Source organism: Carassius carassius, chromosome 44 (assembly GCF_963082965.1).
Source record: "Carassius carassius chromosome 44, fCarCar2.1, whole genome shotgun sequence".
Lineage (NCBI taxonomy): Eukaryota > Metazoa > Chordata > Actinopteri > Cypriniformes > Cyprinidae > Carassius > Carassius carassius.
Genome location: NC_081798.1, coordinates 7,467,400 through 7,489,168, shown reverse-complemented (window position 1 = coordinate 7,489,168; position 21,769 = coordinate 7,467,400). Strand labels below are relative to the sequence as shown.

Below are 21,769 nucleotides of genomic sequence, written 5' to 3'. Positions count from 1 at the left end.
ATGGATTTCATTTGGCATAACCAAACCTCTAACTCTCTAATTTGGAATATGAGGTATTGGATCACTAATATGCATTAATTTCTGGAAAATCTAACATCTGAATGTCTGATTTGAAATATGTGCACATGAGGGCAAGGTGATTTATTGAGGTCACCCAAATGTAGGTTAACCTTTTATTGATGCTGTAATAGTTGTTGTTGAGAGAAATGGAGCAAGATGCTGCTCTCAATTCTCTGTATTTATAGATATACACGAGAGGGAATGAGGAAGGTGTAGAGTGGAGGGCTAACATATTCAGAACTTGAGACGTCCTTCAGGACAACAGGTTTCTCCAAGCGCGGGACTGTATTCTCACACAGGAAGTGGCACGATGGCACAGAATGACAGGAGAGAGGCAAAGAGAGAGAGAGATTGACTGATCGATCGAGATGGAGGGAGAAAGACAGGGAGGGAGAGGAAAAAGAGAGTAGGAGGCAGGAGAGCAGTGTGGCTGTGCCTTTAAGGATTCAGTGAAAAACATGCTGCAGAGAGCAAGATGAGTGGGTGCAGTCTGAGCTGTTACAAGTTCTGCACTGCGTGAGAAAAACAGGAGCACGGACGCAGAGAGACAAGAACAGGAGAGAGAGTACCACCAGTCAGCGGAGGTAGGGGTGCAGGGTGGCAGAAAGGCAGAGAGGAGGGGGGGCGTTCAGTGCACAACACAAAACCGAGCGCAGCCCTGCGATGGTGGACACACAGGAACGACTGGCGCAGGGAGCCCACACCACGACACAACGGAGCCACAGGCGCCCAGCCCCAGCCGGGACGGAGGCCGCTCACGGACCAGCAGCTGGAGCGGAACGCAGTGGTGGCACTGGGGTCATGGCCGCAACAGGCCGCAGATAGCGGCGGTCATGCTACCGGAGATGAGGACGGAGGAGGCGGTGGCCAGCGCCTGCTTCGGACAGGTCTCCAAGCGCCTGGGACGCTTCTTCCGCCGCCTGCCTAAGTCCCGCTCCTGGTCCGAGGGCCTCCGCATGCTGCGGCGCTCCAGCAGTAGTGGGACCCTCATGTTATCAGGTAACTTGAATCCGAGAGATGAGAAAAATGTGGACGGGGGGCTGAGATAGAATGGGGTTTGGGTTAGTAAGTGAATGTGAGACTCGACCTTAATGTACTTTTATCCTCTGTGACTAGACCTGTCCAATTAGGCTTCAGTCACTGAGCTCCGCAGTGGCTTTCACCTTCCTCAAATAGCCTTGTTCTGTTCTTGTTGCCGCATCACATTCTCGTTCTCCTTTCCTGCTCTCTTGGTCTCTCTCTTTCCCTCTGGGTTTCCTTTTCTCTCTCATGTTGTATCTATTGTTATCCATTCATGTGCTGAATAGACATTGATCTGTAACTCTAAAAGCTTCTGTGGTTCTAGAACGTGCCAGTAAACCAGGCAGACAGAGTCCAATGTAATCATGCATATGCATGGAGTCAGGATAATTCTTCATTGTGCTATAGCCACTGTTTCAACTCCAGATTTACCCGATCCTTTTCAGAAACAGAATTCAAAGTAAATCTATATTTTCTAAACAAAATGACAAAATTTGCTTAAGTGTGGTTATATAATAGCTGCTTCACTGTTTAGAATGGTTGAAAACCTGTTGCTATGTAGATGCCTGAGATTTCTGAGTGATCTCTAGAGGTTTTTATGGGGTTTGGAGTGATATTTAGGAGTTTGGGGTGATATCTTGGGTGTTGCATACAAAGTAATAGAATAACAAACTACCAATTTTTAGGTATCATCATTGATATCTGTAGCACATTGATATAAGTACTGAAGTTTAATACTACAAGTATTGGCTTTCCCTAAAAACCACTTATTAATATTAGTAAGTTTGTCTGTGTTACGTTGTGTTTGTGGAATCGAATTGACCCAATGTAACATATCATACGGATTCTCGTCTCAATTTCAAGTTAGACACCCAGGCATCAGTGGATGAATTTGATCTCAGTGCTGTTTTTGGCAAAATGATGTTTTGATCAGAAGCCAAGGGAGTTGAAATTGAATTTCCCATTGATCTGGACCGGAATGCCTCTTTGAGTAGACGGAGACTGGGATACAGTACACCAGCCTAATGAATAAAAAGTGATCTGCTTTAGTGCAAGTTAACTTCCCTTCTATTCACTTAGTATCATACTTGAATAAAAAGAAAGATACACTGATGACACTTCTTCTTTTTCTAAGTTTAAAAAAAAAGTGTTTAGTGGAGATTGATGGATTCACGTGTGTAGGTGATGGCCTGTGTGCTTAAGTTTTAATAACAGTGCTCTTTTATTGACATGGACATAGCCTGTAGTAACGTTTAAGTGTCAGTGCAGAACTACAGACTGAGTGTTCTGATAATGGCATCACATCTGGCTCTTAAATCCCAGTAGACTTCACTTTCTAAGTCATGGCCAAACCAGTTAGCACTAAAGCTGTTTGGCAAATATGAGCCTTTTTAGTCTCTGGTTCGGAAATGCGGAAACGAGTTGATGAGTACATGAGATGATGGCAGCACTTTTCTCACCCTTTTTGCTTCATGATGACGTTAGCCATCAGCTCCCGCACACACTGACGCACTGCTGTGGATGACACATGCTGAGTGAGACAGAAATCAGCAGCGGGCGGTGTGAATTTTACATGTCATGAAGTAAATAACCAACTTCTCAAGCAGGATTTAAAGGGACAGTTCACCCAAATTTACTTACCCTCAAGCTATCCTAGGTGTATATGACTTTTTTTCTTTCAAACTAATACAATCGGTGGTATATTAAATAGGGATGGGACGGTATGAAAATTTAATATCACGATTATAGTGACTAAAATTATCACGATTATCAATATTATCACGGTTTTGTTGAAACGAGATGAAAGTGTTCAAAAATAGTTGATGCTCACACTGAAAACATTTCAGCAAGTTTTATATTTAATAATCAACAAACAACTAATAAAACAAGCAACTCTATGCACTCTCTAAAGATTAAATTCTGTGGCATTTCCTTCCTTACAATGAAAAGTGTAGAAGCATAGAAAAGCATAGAAAAGTCACTGACTTTCGCCATTCCTTCTCGAAAAAAAACAAAAAAAACATTGTGCGCTGCGCTTGCGTCAGACTATTGCTGGCTGGACATGATTTAATAGTGAGTTATTAAAACCGCGATAATCAAACACGGTTTTAATGATAATTCATTTTTAAACAATATTACTAACCTTCAGCACATTTTATCACGGTTATCAATAAAACCGGTTATCGTCCCATCCCTAATATTAAAAATGGCCTGGCTGCTCCAATTGCTTTATAATGGCAGTGAGCAGTGGTAGAGATTTTGAAGAATAATAAAGTCCATCCATCAAAGAAAGTGCTCGACATGGCTCCAGGGGTTAATAAAGGCCCTCTGAAATAATATCCATATATAAACTTTATTAATCAATCTCTAGAAGCTAGAAGTTTTAAATATGGATATTCTTCATACACAAGCGCATCGCTTCAGAAGGCCTTTATTATTCTCTCTCACACACACATACACAATAACTTCACTCAGATGCTTCATATTTCATAGTTTTTACCTAAGTTTTTTTTCCTGTCAGTCTAAAATTGTAGCACAATCTATTTCACACAAACCTGCTAAACACCACATAAATACAAAATAACCTGTGGTTGGTCCCTTTGCTTCTTGAGTGTTGCTTTTTTTCTTTTTAAGTAATTTGTTCTTGGCCAGAATGAGCTGCAGTGTGAACATGGCCAAAAGACTTTAATCTAGTGGGCCATTATGTCTCCGCTTAACAGAACTGTAGATTTGATTGAAGCATAGAAGTATTCTGTCAGCTCAGATTGACGCTGAATCTCTGCATATGAGCTGGATTGTGAAAGCTTGGCTGTGAAATGCTGATAAGAACCTGTCTGTATTCATACTTTTTCAGCATCCGTGTTCAAAGTAAACATAAGACACACATTTCTTTATGTTCGCTAGCGATCCACCCTTAACAATTGCTTTCAGTTTTAATTGACAGTTTCCCACTCACAGTGTACTGCAGTCAGGCTCAAGTTGACCTTCTCTGTGAATAAGCATGTGAGGCTGTGCCGGTCGCATGTGCTCAGAACCCCAGAGACCTGACCCGTGCAGCTTATTAAATCCATTAGATTGGATTTTAGTGCTCTTTCAGCATCTAAAAGGTTTTCCCATGCTTCACAAGACAAACCATCCTGATTTTCACTGTCGATACATTACACCTCGGTAGGCCTCACTTTCCCTAAGCTAAGCATTAATGGGATGGGGCTATTTCTATTCATTATGTTTTAATAGGGTATAAACAAAGAGTGCCAGACATTGTTTTAATGTGGGTTAATTCCTCCCTGGATAACAGCAAAATTTTAATTTTTCTTGCATTATTCTAATAAGAACAAGGAACTAAAAGAACATTTTGATATAGGTTTAAAGAAAAAAAAATACAATATATATAATAATAAAATACACATTTATTCATTATTAGTTTGATTTTTGATTTTTCCGGGAATTGGAATTCCAAATTTTCACATTTAGAATTTTTGGACAACAATTTATAGTAGGGAGTTGGGGGGAAGAAGTAACATGTTAATATAGAAAATTAACATATGGAAGTTAATATGTTAGTATATAAAGTAGAGTTAATATAGAAAACAAAATGAAGAAACAAGAAAGCTGTGAAGGAAGGAAATAAAATGAGGAATGAATGAGAGGAATGCTGGAAGAATAAAGAGAGGAAGACTCTCAAAGTTTGTAGTCTCTGAATGTCATTAGAATGAAGCATTCATATGTTTACATGTATTTCAACCTCAGTATGAATATGAGTATGGGTGTAAATGGGAAGAACAACTGTGTCTGTAAGAGAATGGATGGATTGTAGTGATGTGAAGCAGAGTAAGAAGAGAATTTAAGTCAGTGCCAGCTGGATAAACTCAGTCTAATGAGTGTCTAAAAAGTGATTTGACTTCTTTCACTCACATCAGAGTAAACAATAGACTAGCAAATAGGAATGCAGACACAGTAACAGATGCAGATACATCAGTAACATACTGTATACTATTTTAAGGATTATGCATGCCCATGTCCCCTATTTTTAAAACTTATAGTTTAAAAACACTTAATTTAACAATTCTAATTTTGTGATGCATAAATACAGTTTAATTTTCCATTTATTTGGACGATATGAGAAAAAATGATATAGGATTAACAAATTTCACTTAAAAATGGATAAAGAAATTCACTAATAATAATTAAAAAAAATAATCTAATAACATTGAATTAAACATGAAACTGTGAAGTAGAAAGACTGACATTTTATTTTTGGTTTACAGTACACTATTATTGTATTTATTATTTGTATCTCCATTTATTTGTATACTGCCAAAATGTTATAAACATTAAAATAATTATCTGTTTATCAGTGTTGGCCCTAATTTTATAATCAGTGCATTTCAGTTAGTAAATTATTGTAGAATTGCACAAAACTTAGTCTTGAGATAAAATTCCACCTGGAAAAAATGACCAATTTTGTTGTGAGGTCTCTCTTAAGACAGAAGAGATCTGTTCAGTTTAAATACAGACTAAATCCCCACCAATTACCCAGAACTATTATCCCTAGGGTTGTCTATCAATGGTAAAGTATGTCTATGCTTGCACAATATAATAGAGCTTCACGTTTTAAAACACTTCATACTCCTCAAGCCTCTGATAAAGAGAGGTCATTGAATGGGAGTCTACAGAAAGGTTCTTTACTTTAGCACATTTAATGCTGTTTGAATGAACTAGTGTGTTTTAGTCCAACTGCTACTGTGTCTCTTCGTTTGAGTTTTTGTGCCTGTTTCTAATTTAGAAACATTAATTTAGGCTTAAATTACAGGGTTCAGTCAGATAGGTTCCACTGGGACCAGGTTGTTGGAATATGGTGCTATGTTGTGTGTGAATAGAGTAGTACAGTGATGACGTTTTTGTATGCCACCACACTTCTGGTTCCCTCTACAAAAATCCAAATGAGCCAAGTGAAACTTGGCAAGGTGAGAAAGAAAAGGCAGAAAATGCTGCTGCTGACCGATGCAGAATCTGAGAAACAGAGAGTGAAAGAGGTTGTAGGAGGTGCGTACAGCTGGGGTGCATATGAGCCGTGACTCTGCGAAGGAACTGTGACTCCTGAGGTGGAAAAATGCTGATGTATGGAAGAGAAGGGGAGATCAGAAATGTCAGAAGGAAAGTAGGAGCAGAGTATGTGCGTGAGGGACAAAGAGGCATCAGTGTTCTCGTTCCCTCTTTAAACTCCCCCTTACATTCCAGCTATCGGAGGGGAGTTTTTCCAGCTAAACAACCGAAATGTTTCTACTGATCAGCATACATGGTTAACTCAAAGAGGATGTGACTACTGTGTGTGTAAATGGGAAGTGATGTTTTAAAGGGACTGGCCCAGAGATGCGTATTTGACCTCTCGAACTGAGGGCATTCCTCAAATGGCCGATTAAACATTGTTTAATGAGGCAAAGACAAGAGTTTGACCTTCGCTGTCACCAGCACTCATGTTTAATAGCAGCACTGCAGCATTCCCAGGTTATGTAAACTAGGCAGCAATGCTCTATCCATGAGGTTTCTCTAGCAACGACCCCAGGCTCTGCGGCTAAACAAATACTCTGGGGTCACGGTTTGATAGGCCTCTGGAAAAAAATATATGGAGTGTTTATTAGATTTTTCTCCACATGAGTGTGTTTGACAAATATATTGTGCATGGAATTTTATTCCCCCATGGACATCAGGATTTCAGATTTTAGAAGGCAAACTGTAGGCATGTTTGTACTTGTTACATGCATTCAAGTAGTCTCTATGTTTTAGTTTACCATTTTTTTTTTTATTAACAGTGCACTTTCCATTTACACATCTTCAGTTTTTGTGTTTAGTTTTTGTGTGTGTGTGTGTGTGTTTGTGTTTGTGTGTGATTTTATTTACTTAAAATCCATTGTTGCATTGTTCATATTTAGATTACCCCAAATTAAGCAGGTTTTAATTTCAGTTGTTTCATTATTGTCACTTTGATGTACTTGAAATCATGACAACAGCAATAAAATGCATTCAAAAAGTGTAGAAACACTAAAACATGAAAGAAATGAATGTATACTGTTTATCAGTGTAGCATTTAATTGATCAACACACAGTAAAAACAAATACTGATATATAGTTGTAATAATTACATAGTATCTGTGATTTGATGTCATTTTCAGCAGCCGTTACTAAGAAAATAATTTAAAATTTTAGATTTTTTAAATCCAGACTTATGAATGGTGGTTTAAATAATACTTGCTTGAGAAATAGTATGAACTAAATCTGAAAATGTGGATGTTTTATTGAGTTTAATTGATTTTTGTTGGGAGTGATTTCAGATTCCAGACAGATGATGGTATACCTGCCAGTCATATTCTGTCTGGTCCATTATTGGTGAATCATGCACACTGTATAATCCTCTACACTGAGAGCACATACAAAAGAAAACATGTTAAATCTCTTTACAGTTCTTCTGTCTGTAACCCCAGAAGGTGACGTGATTAGCGGTTGGCGGCACTCTCCTCAGATTAATCAGGTTTAGGGGGTTCAGACCGCACTGCAGTAAGGACATGTGATGATGGAGGGGAGCATATGTGAGCACACAGTTTGAAGGATAAAGACATGGGCTCTGGGAGCATCCTGTGGCACTAATTACCTCATCTAAAGAGTTTCATAGAAGATTTAGCTGTTGTAAACCTCCAATCTTGTTTGGGAGATTTAGATTTGTCCAGAATTGACTATAAACTGATACTATTGAAATCAAAGTGTTTTGATTTCTAGTTTGTCAGTACATGCTGATAAAGGAACAATCCACTTTTTAGAGTTAAACAGTTGAGTTTTACAGTTTTTGAATTAATTCAGCTGATCTCCGGGCTTGGCGGTAGAACATTTAGCTTAGCTTAGCATAGATTATTGAATCTGATTAGACCATTAGCATTTGGGTAAAAAATGACCAAAGATTTTCTATATTTTTCTGATTTAAAACTTGACTCTTCTGTAGTTATATTGTGTACTAAGACCGACAGAAAATAAAAAGTTGCAATTTTCTAAGCCGATATGAATAGGAATAGACAGTCCCCAGCTAGTTTGTGTAGTTGCAGCAATAGCGGATTTGCTGGGGACTATTTTCAGGCGCTGCGTAATATCACTCCGCCTGCTGCACCCATGGTACTACAGCAAAGTTCCTTGATTATTACTCCATAATGAGCGTATAGTTCCTAGTCATATCAGCCTAGAAAATCACAACCTTTCATTTTCCGTCAGTCTTACTACACAATGTAACTACAGAAGAGTCAAGTTTTAAATAGGAAAAATATAGTGAAAGTGAAGTGACATTCAGCCAAGTATGGTGACCCATACTCAGAATTCGTGCTCTGCATTTAACCCATCCTAGGTGCACACACACACAGCAGTGGGCAGCCATTTCTGCTGCAGCACCCGGGGAGCAGTTGGGGGTTCGATGCCTTGCTCAAGGGCACCTAAGTCGTGGTATTGAGGGTGGAGAGAGCACTGTACATGCACTACCCCCTCCCACAATTCCTGCCGGCCCGAGACTCGAACTCACAACCCTTCGATTGCAGGTCCGACTCTCTAACCACTAGGCCACGACTTTCCCCAAAACTCTTTGGTCATTTCTGAGCGAGATGTTCCTTTAAACTTCAACACAAGTCTTTGACCCATATTTTGATGAGGCTCATTCTATGTAACAGATGCATACATTGTGTGATTTTCAAGTAAAATTGTATATTATTTTAAACACTTAGTAGTTTTTACACATGTAAATGAAGGCACTCATTTTGAAGGATGACCCATGGCACCTGACTGCCGCTGCACGGGTCAGGTTTTTTATTTAATAGTCATTGCTGTGTAAAGTTATCAGGGTGTTGCATTAAAGCGCATTTCTGATATTGGGTTTAAGGTGCAAGTCAGAACCGGACGGAAGCCTCACCTCCTCCCATAATGCATTTTCTGACCCTGAGTCATTCTGTTTGGTTTGGACACTCTTTCTCATAGCCGCGCTCAACACTCCCCTGAAGATTTATATTTGGCCAGTGTTGTGGTGACAGACCATCGAAAGTGACGTCCATTTTCCATGCGACTTATCTGTATTGTGTAGAGACTCTTTGCATTCGCAATGTTCTTTCAGCGTGATCTGCACCTCCCTGCTCTTCCACAATGACAGTAGCAATGTGTTTGGCACTGATAATCAACCCGCTGATAATCAATCAGCATTCACTGTTGACATCTGTCACTCCTGCTGTGTGTAGAGACCGATACCTCAGTCAGTTTGTTATCATGTGACTGTAAAAACAACAAGCCATTTCTAAGCCATTATCACTAAAGCACTTTGTGTTGTTGGCCACAGACTAGTCTATTTATAGAATATATATGACACTGCAGCTTCACTGCAGGACACCATGTTGTGTAAAATCACGGTCAGCCTGTGCTGGAGAATATCCAGTGGTGCAATGTCGTTTCCTTGGTTACTGTATGGCTCTGAGCAATGAATATAGATGCTCAGTGCTTTTGAGCTATTGAATTTACTCCCTGTGCTGGTCATTTTGTTATCTCTCTTATGATGCTAGTGTGGATTTTAGGATGATGAGGGCAGATTGCATCAGCTTTTTTATATAAAATATGCTACTTTCCAAAGCAATTATGTGGAAAAAGTTCACTAGATGGGCAATTATGGGAGGATAAAATGAACCCCAGTGTCAATGAAATGTTTCTTGGCAAAAATTAAACAGCAGCTGTCTGTTCCAGCCCTTTAATAACCTCATTTCATTGGCCTCCGTTAACCTTTGAAGATGTTGGTACAGTGGCGCCATCTAGCGATTGATCTTGTAAGGCCTGATTGTTACCCAATTGAGGATATATATATATATATATATCCGTTTTTTTATTATTATTATTAAAAGGCATCTCTTAAGAAATAATAGAGTAAGAGAAAAGATTCAATCGTCTAATTATTCAAGTCACTTCCTCCTGTGCAAATGGTGCATTATTTTATATGCGACATCCACTAGATGGCACCACACACAGCAACATGGTCAAAAAGCGCAATTGATGTCAATGTAATAAAGGTTACAGCTGCTATAGTTGTCACGGAATAAAAGAAATAAGGTCTTCTGATTTTAATAAACATCTATCTTGGGGTCAAGTCAGTTGAGAGTGAATGAATAGGGCACTGTTTAACTGAGCACATGACTGAATTCCTTCTTATAATTAATGTTTATGTGGAGGACACACCAGACATTCTGTCTAATTTAAATGAGACACTGTCACTGTTCATTCTGAAGCGTCTTTGCTGTCTCTAGTTTGTGGAGCATGTGTCTGGGACAGATGTCTGCAACATGCAGATTGACAGTTTATCATCACCTGCTCCAGATTTTCTCCAAGGCTTCTGTGTTCATGCTGACACAGACATTTACAGTAAATATAACGCATGACCCAGTCCTCCTCCAGCCCTTTCAATCCCTTTTCTTTTAAAGGAGGTGAAAGAGTTGGCAGCCCTCATTGGCTCTCTAATCTGTGCTGTTTGTCGGTGTGCTTCATGGCTGTTAGTGACTGTGTGTATCCTGTTTGTCTCTGGCCTCTAGACTGCAGCTACACATGTCATTTGGAGTGTCAGGGGCTTGTTCAGCTGGACTGCAACCAACTAGATCAGCCGACGGAGGATGCGTCTACCCCCACTCCACAGAGGTCCTGCGCCAAAGACCCTCAGGAGACGGTAAGTTCTATCACTTAGCTATTATTGCTGTGTTCACACTATAAGAGGGAGCTCCTCACTATAGAGAAACACAAGGAGACCGAACTGATAGAGACTGTTCATCCCATCTGGTGGACCAAAAATGGGTCACAAGCCTGTTTTATTTGGGTCACTGATAGTACTGCATTTAGAAAAGCTAAATAAATTGACTTTGCTGCTTCCAAACCCGCAAGACCTTCGTTTATCTTCAGAACACAAATTAAGATATTTTTATGAAATCCGAGAGCTTTCTAACCCTGCAAATACAGCAATACAACTACTTTCAAGGCCCAAAAAGGTAGTAGGGACATTGTTAAAATGATCCATGTGACAGTGGTTCAAGCTTTATTTTATGAAGCTACGAGAATATTTTTTGTGCATGTGCACAAATTAAACTGCTACCTTTTCTCCTTTTGAACGTGGTAGTTCCATTGCTGTCTATTGGAGGGTCAGAGAGCTCTCAGATTTCACCAGAAATATCTTAATTTGTGTTCCGATGAAGAAAGATGGAAAAAGGTCTTACAGGTTTGGAACGACATGAGGGTGAGAAGTTAATGACAGAATTAATTTTTTTTGGGGTGAACTGTCACTTTAAATTCTTATTTTAAACTTTGTCTCATAAAGCAAAACAGGCTTTCCATATTGATGGTATCATAAAACAGTAAAATTGTGGTACTTTTTGACATAATATACCATGGTATTATATCCATATTCCTTTACCATGCTTTTTTATAAGTACTTTATGTATTTTAAAAAAATTTGTAGTACAATCGTATATATATAAAAAAAAAAAAACACATAACATTGGCCTATGTCTTGAAGTAATATATTGAAACTTTTGTGATGCGGCATACTTTTTGTTACTTTTCTTTTTGTAAAGTGGAACAAATTTAGAAAGAGAGCATACAATTATGCAGTGATATGCAATGGATGAAGCGGAAGCTGAATGTGATCCTCCCTGGGTTGCTTGGCTGGGACACATTAGCACATGCTTAACTGCCTCTCTAATGCTTGGCTGCGTTTTACAGTGGCAGCGAATTCAGTCCCAGGTACACAGGAAGTGACAGCACAGTTAAGACTGAGGAAGACCAGCAAGGGCAGAATGTCTTCAGCAAAATGCACACAGAGGCACTTTAGCCCATCCTCTTCAAAGCATGTGATGGCTGACCAAAAGGTCAAAACGATATGACCTAGAGGCCAATCGGACATCCAATAGACTATTTTTCTCAGAGCTTTTATATTGTCCGAGTAGTCATTAGTGGAAAAAGCTTTTCTGTCCCTTGTAGTGTATCCATCTTATTTATGAGGCCCCTCCTGTCTGTTCCTATATCCCCTAAATCAGGAAAAGAGCAAACCCAGCTGGCCTGTGCTGTCAGTGAGATTGAAAGCTGTTGAATGGTGAGCTGTCAGTAGAGGGCATTATGGTTATTTCTCAATGGAAATGAAATTCACATTAGTCGTCTCCTCGCATAAAGCCATGCATGGGTCATGTGAATTACAGATTGTGTCACTGATTTGATGCAGCTTCATACAATAAGAGATAAGGTTGCATTGTTCAAAATGACCATTTATTGCTGTCTGTCATTCCAGACTTCACCACACGGGGCAGATTTGTTATGCACAACAGTTCAGTGGGATTTGCATGTGAATTCCTCCATTACAAAGTCTGAATGAGTATATTTTGCAACAAAACAGATGAGACATACAAGTAACTTAATTAATTTGTACATATAAAAGCCTTCGTTGGTCCATATGCCTGTGACACTGCAATAAATTGTATTATAGTTGTTTTTACTGCCATTTAGACACTCAGAGATGTGCCATTCTGCAAACAGAAAGGCTTTGGAAATGAACAGGAAATGCAGATAGCTCATAAAAACAGCCTCACAATGTAATTACAGCCAGAACAGAAGCTAGACACCCCCTCATTGGCTCCAGGGATTGTACAAACCTCTGTGGTCAGAAGCATTTATTTAAACAGAGCTCTTTCAGAAATCACACCAGCACCAGGAACCCGGGGGGAGGACCACCGACCTTATGTAGATGAATCACAGAGATGTGTGTGTGTGTGTGTGAATCTCAAGGGCATTTGCCAAGATAACTCTTGGACTTGGCAAGCACTTTTGTTGTTACATTGCCATTTTCTGCCTGTATATTTATTTATTTTTTAAAGAAGTCTCTAATGTTTACAGAGGCTGCATTTATTTGGTGAAAAATAAAGTAAAAACTAACACTGTGAAATGTTATTACAATTTAAAACAACAGTTTTCTATTTTAGATATTTTATATACTTGTGATGGTAAAGCTGAATTTTCAGCAGCGATTAATCCAGTCTTCAGTGTCCCATGATTCTTAAAAAATCATTTAATAATTCATTTCAATTCAATTCAAGTTTATTTGTATAGCGCTTTTTACAATACAAATCGTTACAAAGCAACTTTACAGAAAATTATGTTTCTACAATATTTAGTAGTAGCTTATAAGTGGTGACTGTCAGTTTGTGCACATATGACAGGATTTTTAGAAAATTAATACAAGACGCAGTCAGCCAGACGATGAACATTATTAATATTAAATCCCGTGGCAAAACATAGAAACAAATAGAGACATCATTCGCATAGCTGCTGATCTAACAAAGTAAAATTAATTAGTTTAACCCAAGCTAAAGAATGAGAATGCACATTTAATGAGATGCAACTACAATCACAATTTAAGAGATACATTATTCGAATGCTTGGTGAAAGAGATGCGTTTTTAATCAAGATTTAAACAGAGAGTGTGTGTCTGAACCCCGGACATTATCAGGAAGGCTATTCCAGAGTTTGGGAGCCAAATGTGAAAAGGCTCTTATCTCCTTTAGTGGACTTTGCTATGCTGATTTGCTATGCTGATTTAATATGCTGATTTGGCGCTTAAGTAACTGTAATGTATGCAACTCTAATAACTCGTAATATATGTAATGTGCACAAAGAACGGAATAGTTGATATTGGAAGATCTCTCACAAATGGCATCATATTAACAGCTCTGTTCTTTTTCTCAGACATCACGGACACTTAAGCTTCCCTCCTGTTTTTCGGGCTGCAGTAGTTTCCAGGGTCCAGTGAAAATTTGAAATGTTAATTTTTAAAGGAAAATTAAAGGTTTAATATTTAAAATTGTTTACATTAGTTTTTCTCCTTACTGAATTAAGCTGAATTCTAAAAGAGAAAAAGTGTAATTTATGTCTGTATATAAACTATTATTCCCAGTAACAGCTATGAGAGGAGAATATATTATTAATCAGTGGGGTGATTAAAAAAAACACACTCCTGTCATACTTCACTTCACACTTCTCTTATTTAGTATGTTTCACAACCCTTAAATCTCTCTCTCTTTTCTTCGTTTCATGAGAATACAAAATGTTCTTCATGCACATTACCCTAATATCCTCATATCATGCAGGCACAGTGCACTGGCCCTCATGTCCCCGTGGCCTCAAAACATTAGGCCTGTTAGCGCTCTCTCACAGTTAGCTGTGGAATATCTTTCAGTTTTGTTAGCCTCACTGCCCCTCAGTAACATTAACTGCTCCATCCTGAGGTCTTGTTTATCCCTTCAGTTTCAATTTGATCTGAAAGCCCCCGAAGGTCTCTTTGGGTGAGTCTCTGCAACATCAGGCACAAACAAGAAATAAATGTGCAAGTTCAGAGACACAGTTAAATTTTCTTGTCATTTATTGGCTGTGAAAGTGCTGTAGACCTTGTGCTGAGGGTTTGTTTCCCCAGCTGCTGGAGGTGTTTCATCGGCTTTGACTTTTGTATAGTAGTGCAGATAGGCTGTTGTCATCTCTCGTACACTTCCTTTTCCTGTCCTCGGGTGTGTACTCATGCACAGACACACACAGCAAACACACTTTTTATGTGTCGCATGCACTGCGGCCCCCTCAAACCACCACAGCAGCTGGAGTTATCATGTGAAGTTCAGTAGAAATAGAAACATGTGTTTGCAAGTGCAAACTTCAGGTATTTTAACAGGTCTGTCGTGTCAGCGTAGCGTTTCATGTGGCATAGCTTGCGTGATAGTTCATTGTGTATGTGCTGTTTCCAGTGTCCTTGACAACTTATGTCATGAAGTGGAATGGTATACTTGATTCCCCCCTGTCTTTTTCAATACCTTTCTCTCTTTCAGTTTGATTTTGAGCTGTGTTGGTTTTAGCAGCTTGATTTAGATTCCTGAAAACCACTCAAGAGATCCTGGGATGCGTATGTGTGTGGGCTGATTTCATAATTTGCAGAGAGAGATGTAGTAAGGACATTTATACACTGATTCGCGTGGGATTCCAAAAACAGAATCTATGTAATGTCTTCTTGTTCTGTGGTACTGTAAGACAGTGTGAAGATAACAGGAAGTGAGAGGCTGTGGGATCAGCTTTTTAACGTCAACATGAAACCGCATCCGGGTTGATTTCACTTTAGTAATGTGACATATCATAAAGAAAAAACTAAATTAAACTATTAAAATAGAGTCTAGATTGTTAACATTTTACCTAGGGCTAGGAAAATTTCAGAACTGAAGATTTTGCAAGCTTTAAGTGAAAATAAGTGAGATTTTGATTTGCATTGGCCACAGGAAGTTGATAGGAAGAGGAACTCTTCAGGGAAATTATATGGTTTTCAATAAAAGTTTAAATTACAGGTAAACTTACAGTAGGTACTTACAAAGGCACAGCATCATGACAGGTTATAAATATAGCATTGTTACATAGAGAGCACTCCAAAGTTTTACTTCCCCACTTTGTCATCACCAAGTGTGGAAATCAGAGACCATCTGCATTATTTAACTAAGTACGACAGGGAGGGACAGAGGTGTTGTAGCGGTATCAGAAACATATCATATGGAGTGTCCTAACGGCACTTAACACCGCTGTGAAACAAGAGCCGAGTTCAGAGTCAGGATCTGTCCAAGTCTCCAGTTACTCCTCTCAGAATGTGTCACCAGTAAAATACCAGAGCGATTACAGGAAGGAGTGCTTAGGATGAAAATATAGGGAGGATACAAATCCTCCTGCTTCCCTGTAGAGAAAACTGCCTGATTGTTTGAGATACATTATCATTGTCAGGCACACTGATTACTCACAATGGACCTCTTCACTCCATACTTCATACAGCAGTGAGACAACTTTAGAGCCTGTATTTGACAGTGACAAATTACACTTTCCACCTGCATTTTTAGCAGGAGGAACCGTGCTTCATTTCGGACACCTTAGTGGTGATGCTTTTAGTCTGGGTGATTTTACTTTGATTTTGCACACTCCATCCATCCATCCATCCATCTAAGGTATTGATAATTTTTTTTTCTGGGCAATCACATAATCCCCCTTGCAAACTCTTCTGAACTAAACGATTGGGTTCTAGTGAGAATTAATTGGGGTGTATTGACAGTAGCCAAAAGAGGACCTTTCTTCTTTCCGTGGGGTTTGGATATCGAACATGTTCAAGCCCCTCTGTCTTTTCCAGTGATCCAGCTTATTGATTATGATAATGCAAGCCAAGGCCACTGCTTCAGGTAATTTGTCATAAATTGGTAGTGATGATATTTTTATGCCCATAGCTGCTCAAGCACCACATCAGCCATCAGAGTTTATGGGTACAGACTCAATATATAGTTCAGAACATGAAAAGTGTCTGCAGTAGTGAAAGATGATGGCAGAAATGTGGCCTAGTGCAGTGTTCAATGAGAATCTAATAAAGCTGACGAGGGGACTCCAAAGTGGCTTTCAACCTCCCCTCGTTTATAGTGGCTTGTCTTTTATCTCCCTTTGTGAGGAATCGTCTCCCTGCTGGAGAAACCAAGCTGAGGAAAGCAGCAAATGAAAGAAGAGGTGATGAATGATCTAATTTTAAGCTGACTCAATGCCCTAGTAACACTATGTGGAATTGCATTGCATTTAGTCACTAAAGGAGTGATAGGGAATTTTGTTGTTTTAAAGGGATACTTCACCCAAAAATGAAAATTCTTCATTAATTACATCCTCATGTCGTTCCAAACCCATAAGACCTTCGGTCATCTTCAGAGCACAAATTAAGATATTTTGGAAGAATTCAGAGAGCTCTCTGACCCTCCCATAGACAGCAAGGATACTTACATGATCAAGGCTCAGATACATTGCTAGGACATTATTAAAATAATCCAAACGTATTATTTATATATTATATATTATATATATATTTTAATAATATATATATTAAAAAAGAAAGTATTCTTCGTAAAATTACGGTTAAACCACTGATGTCACATGGATTATTTTAACGGTGTCCTTGTTATGTTTCTGAGCATTGATCGTGTAAGTATCCTTGCTGTCTATGGAAGGGTCAGAGAGCCCTCAGAATTCATCAGAAATATCTTAATTTGTGTTCTGAAGTAGAACAAAAAGTCTCCAAGGTTTGGAACGACACGAGGGTGAGTAATTAATCATATTCTTCTTGTCTTGTACTCACATTTAACATATTCCCTCAAGGTCAGGGTCAAAGGTTAAGACCAAAGCCCTGATGGGTGCAAAGAGAGATCAGATGTCACTGTAATTTTGACCTCTAGTGAAACATTTAATGTTCTAACTCTATTTGAATGATTTCTGTTGGTCTGGAGCCTAGTTTTGTGTGTTAGTGTTTTCAGCTTTAATTTGTGACCAATGTTTTGTTTTAGATGTAATTGTATTCTTCTCCTGGCCATCGCAAATATATCTATTAAAGGTTCCTTGTAAAAAGCACTACAAAAAGATTTCTCTCTCCACATATTTCTATTAGCGGTAGATGGCTTGTGCAGGGAAAAAGCACTGAGACATTACAGTGTGATGAATTATTTATAGAACGTGCAACAGTAATGATGATCCTGTGGCTTTTAAAGGCTTTCAGAAATGCTTACATTTGCATTTATTCATGTAAAAGATGCTTTTATCCAAAGTGACTTAAAAATAAGGAACATCACAACTGATTTATCATTAGAGCCATCAGTATTTGCACTACACAATAAGAGATTTTATATGGTAGTCTAATACACAAGCTAAACAGAAATTAAGTGCAGGAAAGAAAAGAAACAGGCTTGATTCTGATTGACCAGTGCAACAATCTACAGTTAAATGTGTATATATATATTTTTTTTTTCAAATAATCATTCCTTCCTTCCCTAATCCAACTGAATATTTATTTGGCATACTATATGGTTGATTCATCATTCTGGTTTAATTAGCAGACAGTATAGTTTTATAGTCTCTTTTCTTTTTCTCTCACATTATAATATAAACTACAGTATAATTTAAACTATATGCATTCAGTTTTTTTTATTTTTTATTGAATTTTTTTATTGGCATCTCATATGACTCCTCGGTCTCTTTAATTATTGCATTATAAAAATAAATTAAACTCAAGTCAGTATTTAATATTTATTTACTACAATATCTATTTATTTATGTATTTATTTATACCAAATTCCAGCTTGGTAATTATTTTTATTTGGAATAATAGATTTTGATTGGTCATTATGCCCTAAAATAAATAAATAAATAAATATTTATTTATTTTTATTTATATGATTATTTTTGCAATTTTTTTATTTAATGAGTGGTATAATTAATTGGCAGCAAATTTATGTTCATGTCTCTTGTCAGACAGTCTCTTTTTTCCTTACATCATAAAATAATTAATTTATGGACAGTCATTTATCAGTTATCAAAACATAAAGCTCCTCAAGATGATATAAGACCACCCCAATCGTTTTTATTTTGTGATAATGACCGGCTCATTATTCGTTGTCCCTTACTTTTTACAGATTGAAAGAAATGTAAATGCTTTTTGCAGTCCTGCCTGTATTAATGTCACAGTGCCATTTAACAATACTCTAGATTCATGCTGCCTGCCATCAGGGGCATTTTGCATATCAGGTACTATGTAAATTAGTCTCCAAAAGACCACTTGCAGAGAGCTCTCTTTCTTCCTCTCTCTCTCCTTCTCTTGCTCTTCCGGTTTATTATGTTTTTCCATTTATTTATTTCTCTCTCTCATTCTCTACAGTGGGAAGTCTCTTGAGTTGAGCAAAGAGCAGTTGCATGCAGGAAGAGCGATAGTGGAGGAGGGAGGGGGAAGAAGGAGGGTGTTTGCGTAAGCTTGTAGGCAGATAACAGACCCAACCACAGATGGTAGAGCGAGTGAGTGAGAAAGAGAGAGAGAGAGCGTGCGCGCTGGTAAGAGAAGAAGGAAGGGAGGTGCAGTACGTCAGTTCTCTGCTCACTCAGTCACCAAGAGGCAGGTTGATTTTCTAGCGTCTTTCAAGCAGCCATCGCAGCCTCACTGTGGACTGGAGACTTCTGCATCCATCGCAGCCAGCTGAAGGGATATTCAACACAATGTCTGTGCAACATTCTCACACCTTCAGCGCTTTTTGCAGCAAGACTGTGTGACTGTGTGTCAGTTGGTGGATGCCAATACAAGCAATTTGTATTGCTTGACATGCTTTCCTCCACACTGGACAATTTTTTTTTATCTCAAGCAGTCGTGTGTTTAAAGCTTCACGCTGTTGGCTGAATAGAGCAGGAGAAGCTGCTTTTGTACAGCTGCCTGTTTGTGACCTGTAGAAACAGGAACTGAACATCAGATACCGGCTGCAACACTTGCTGAGTAGCATCCTGCAAGTTTCGACGCTTGTTTCCGGCGGCACGTGGAGCTCTGGCCCTTCACCTGAGCCTGTGGTCCCCCGCTCCCAGCCCATCCTTCCCTTCCCAACCCTGGAGCCTGGAATGGTGCGTTTGGTCCCCCGAAGACCCGCGTAGGGAGTCCCTCAAACTGGATTCATCCCCACAAATGACCGGTAGCAATAGCATGAGCAGTGGGTACTGCAGCCAGGATGAGGAGAGCGATGACTTCACCTTCTTCACCGCCAAGACCACCTTTTTTCGGCAAGCTAAGCAAGTAGCTAAGGTAGTGTATGAAACCGAGGCAGATTGTGAATATTGAGCATGTATATGCTCAGCTGATACAAAAAAATAGAAGATGTGTACGGAAATCTGTATACGGAAGTTAATTTTTTCTGCATTCGAAATAGGTTTATGACCTGATATGTTTTGAGTGAAAACATACCCTGTCTGTATGCATTTCGTTCAAACCTGTTAGATGAGACAAGGCTGTAGATTTTTCCACTTTCACACAAAAGCTGTCACTGGGGCGATACCCTTTCGAAAGGTACTAAAATGTACTATGCACTTTAGACACTAATAAGTACCTTCAAGGTACCAATGTCTAGCCATTAGGGGTAAAGAGCGTAAAAAAGTGTACCTTTTGAAAGAATACTGGCCCAGTGACAGCTTTTGTGCTTTTTTTCGGAGTGTATGTCTATGGAAACACTGTCAGTGGAAACCACTGTTTAGATCGACTGCAAACACTTTTGATTTAAATGAAGAGTCTCTCAAGGACTAATGGTTGGATAAGAAAGAAGCTTATCCATTGTTTTCTTTGCTGTCAGTTAATATGATTTTTATAGCAGCCATTTTGACACACTAACTGAAATATTACCATTTGAAGTCACAGTTTAGACAGTATGTTTACTATTTTTTCAAATGAGCAGGTAAAATGAAGTTCCACAAATTCTGGTAGAGCATAGCACTATCAACATCAAGGTTTATCAAGTATAAAAAATGTATACCTTGAATGCCTTGTAAGTCGCTTTGAGTTAAAGCTCTGTTAGGGTGACTGTCGAAAGCGGGTTAGTAGGTGGAGATTGCAATGTTGAGTTAGGTCGCTTAAACTTACAATGATAAGAGCTTAAAGATGTTCTTATGGAAGATTAAGAAGCGTACAAGTCTTTGTTCCACACTAATTTAGTGTTTCACAGTAGAGCTGAAGTATTAAATGTGCTTATGTTATCTGTGTTTCTTTTACTGTAAGTTTCATGTATCAACATTAATACCATCCACTGAAAGCATTAATGCATGCATTAGCTGCATAGCTTGACCTTCATTATAGACTCGTTTAAACATGGCAGTGTGTACGTAGAGTACACTCTTACACCTTCAGAGCTCTCTAATGCTGTGAGGGGAAGGAAATGGCTGCTGTTTGTGCCAGAAAGGCCCGTCCTTCCTTGAATCAAACAATGTGTTATTTTACAAAACCCCATAGCTTTTGCACTGGTCCCTCTCTATCTTAGACTTCAATTGAGGTAAAGTTGTTTAGTGACCAAGAAGTCAATCATAATGCAGATTGGGTCTTATAAAGTAGCTAGCAAATGAACACCACAGAAGAGGAAATAATATTTCATGTCCTTAAAGACTTCGGACTTCACTCCTGTACCTGAGCTGACCAGCCTTACATCACTTTCTGAAGTATCAGGTTTGGAAAGAGCTTCTCAGGATGTGAATTATTTATTCTGTTCACATCTCTGTCTGGACACAATGTGAGCTGCCAGTTTGAGGGCATCCAGTGGGCACAGTTTAAATTAAAATGCAGTTTGAATAGACAGCACACAGAAGGTGAAGTTAGATTTTCCTCATTCTTCTTAGCATCTCTGGAAGTCCTCTTAGAAGAACCCCAGGGTTGGATAAATGGGAGTGGAAAAATGTCTTTATTATTAAAGACAACACATTCAAGGAAAACATCCATTACACAATTCATTTTTAGACCCAAATGACAGCTATTACCAGGAACAAACAATATAGCTTCCTCTTCAAGGGCAGCCAGTGGTATTTTAACATTTGAATAGGCAAAGTCATGCAAACATGAGGTCGATTGCTCAAGATTTTGCTCTCCATGAGTACTGAAAGTTCTAAGCTATCTCATAAACCTTTGTATGATTTAAATAGAGGTTCAAATTTGGTAGATTTTGCAGCTGTAGTGTCATTCCAGCAAATGGCTGCCTAGATGGTTAGCAGAATGAGTCGAGTTTTCTCGTTTCTAAACATTATAATAGCTGTTTAACTGAATGGC

General features: G+C 38.7%; 2 protein-coding genes across 8 annotated transcripts in view; both read left to right on the top strand.

The window, feature by feature from the left end:
• LOC132126551 (SLIT-ROBO Rho GTPase-activating protein 2) overlaps positions 1-21,769 on the top strand; it is a 293,384-nt gene that overhangs the window by 131,093 nt on the left and 140,522 nt on the right. The window lies entirely within an intron of this gene.
• LOC132126098 (ras association domain-containing protein 5-like) overlaps positions 1-21,769 on the top strand; it is a 36,311-nt gene that overhangs the window by 8,072 nt on the left and 6,470 nt on the right. The window contains exons 1-2 of one of the 3 annotated variants that reach the window (XM_059537146.1): positions 571-1,059; positions 10,674-10,804. In XM_059537146.1, the coding sequence (XP_059393129.1) occupies positions 894-1,059; positions 10,674-10,804 (297 nt within the window). In that variant the 5' untranslated portion in view covers positions 571-893. Of the gene's footprint in view, positions 1-570; positions 1,060-10,673; positions 10,805-19,058; positions 19,772-21,769 lie in introns of those variants that run through there. The other 2 variants (XM_059537143.1, XM_059537144.1) reach the window with 2 other exon arrangements.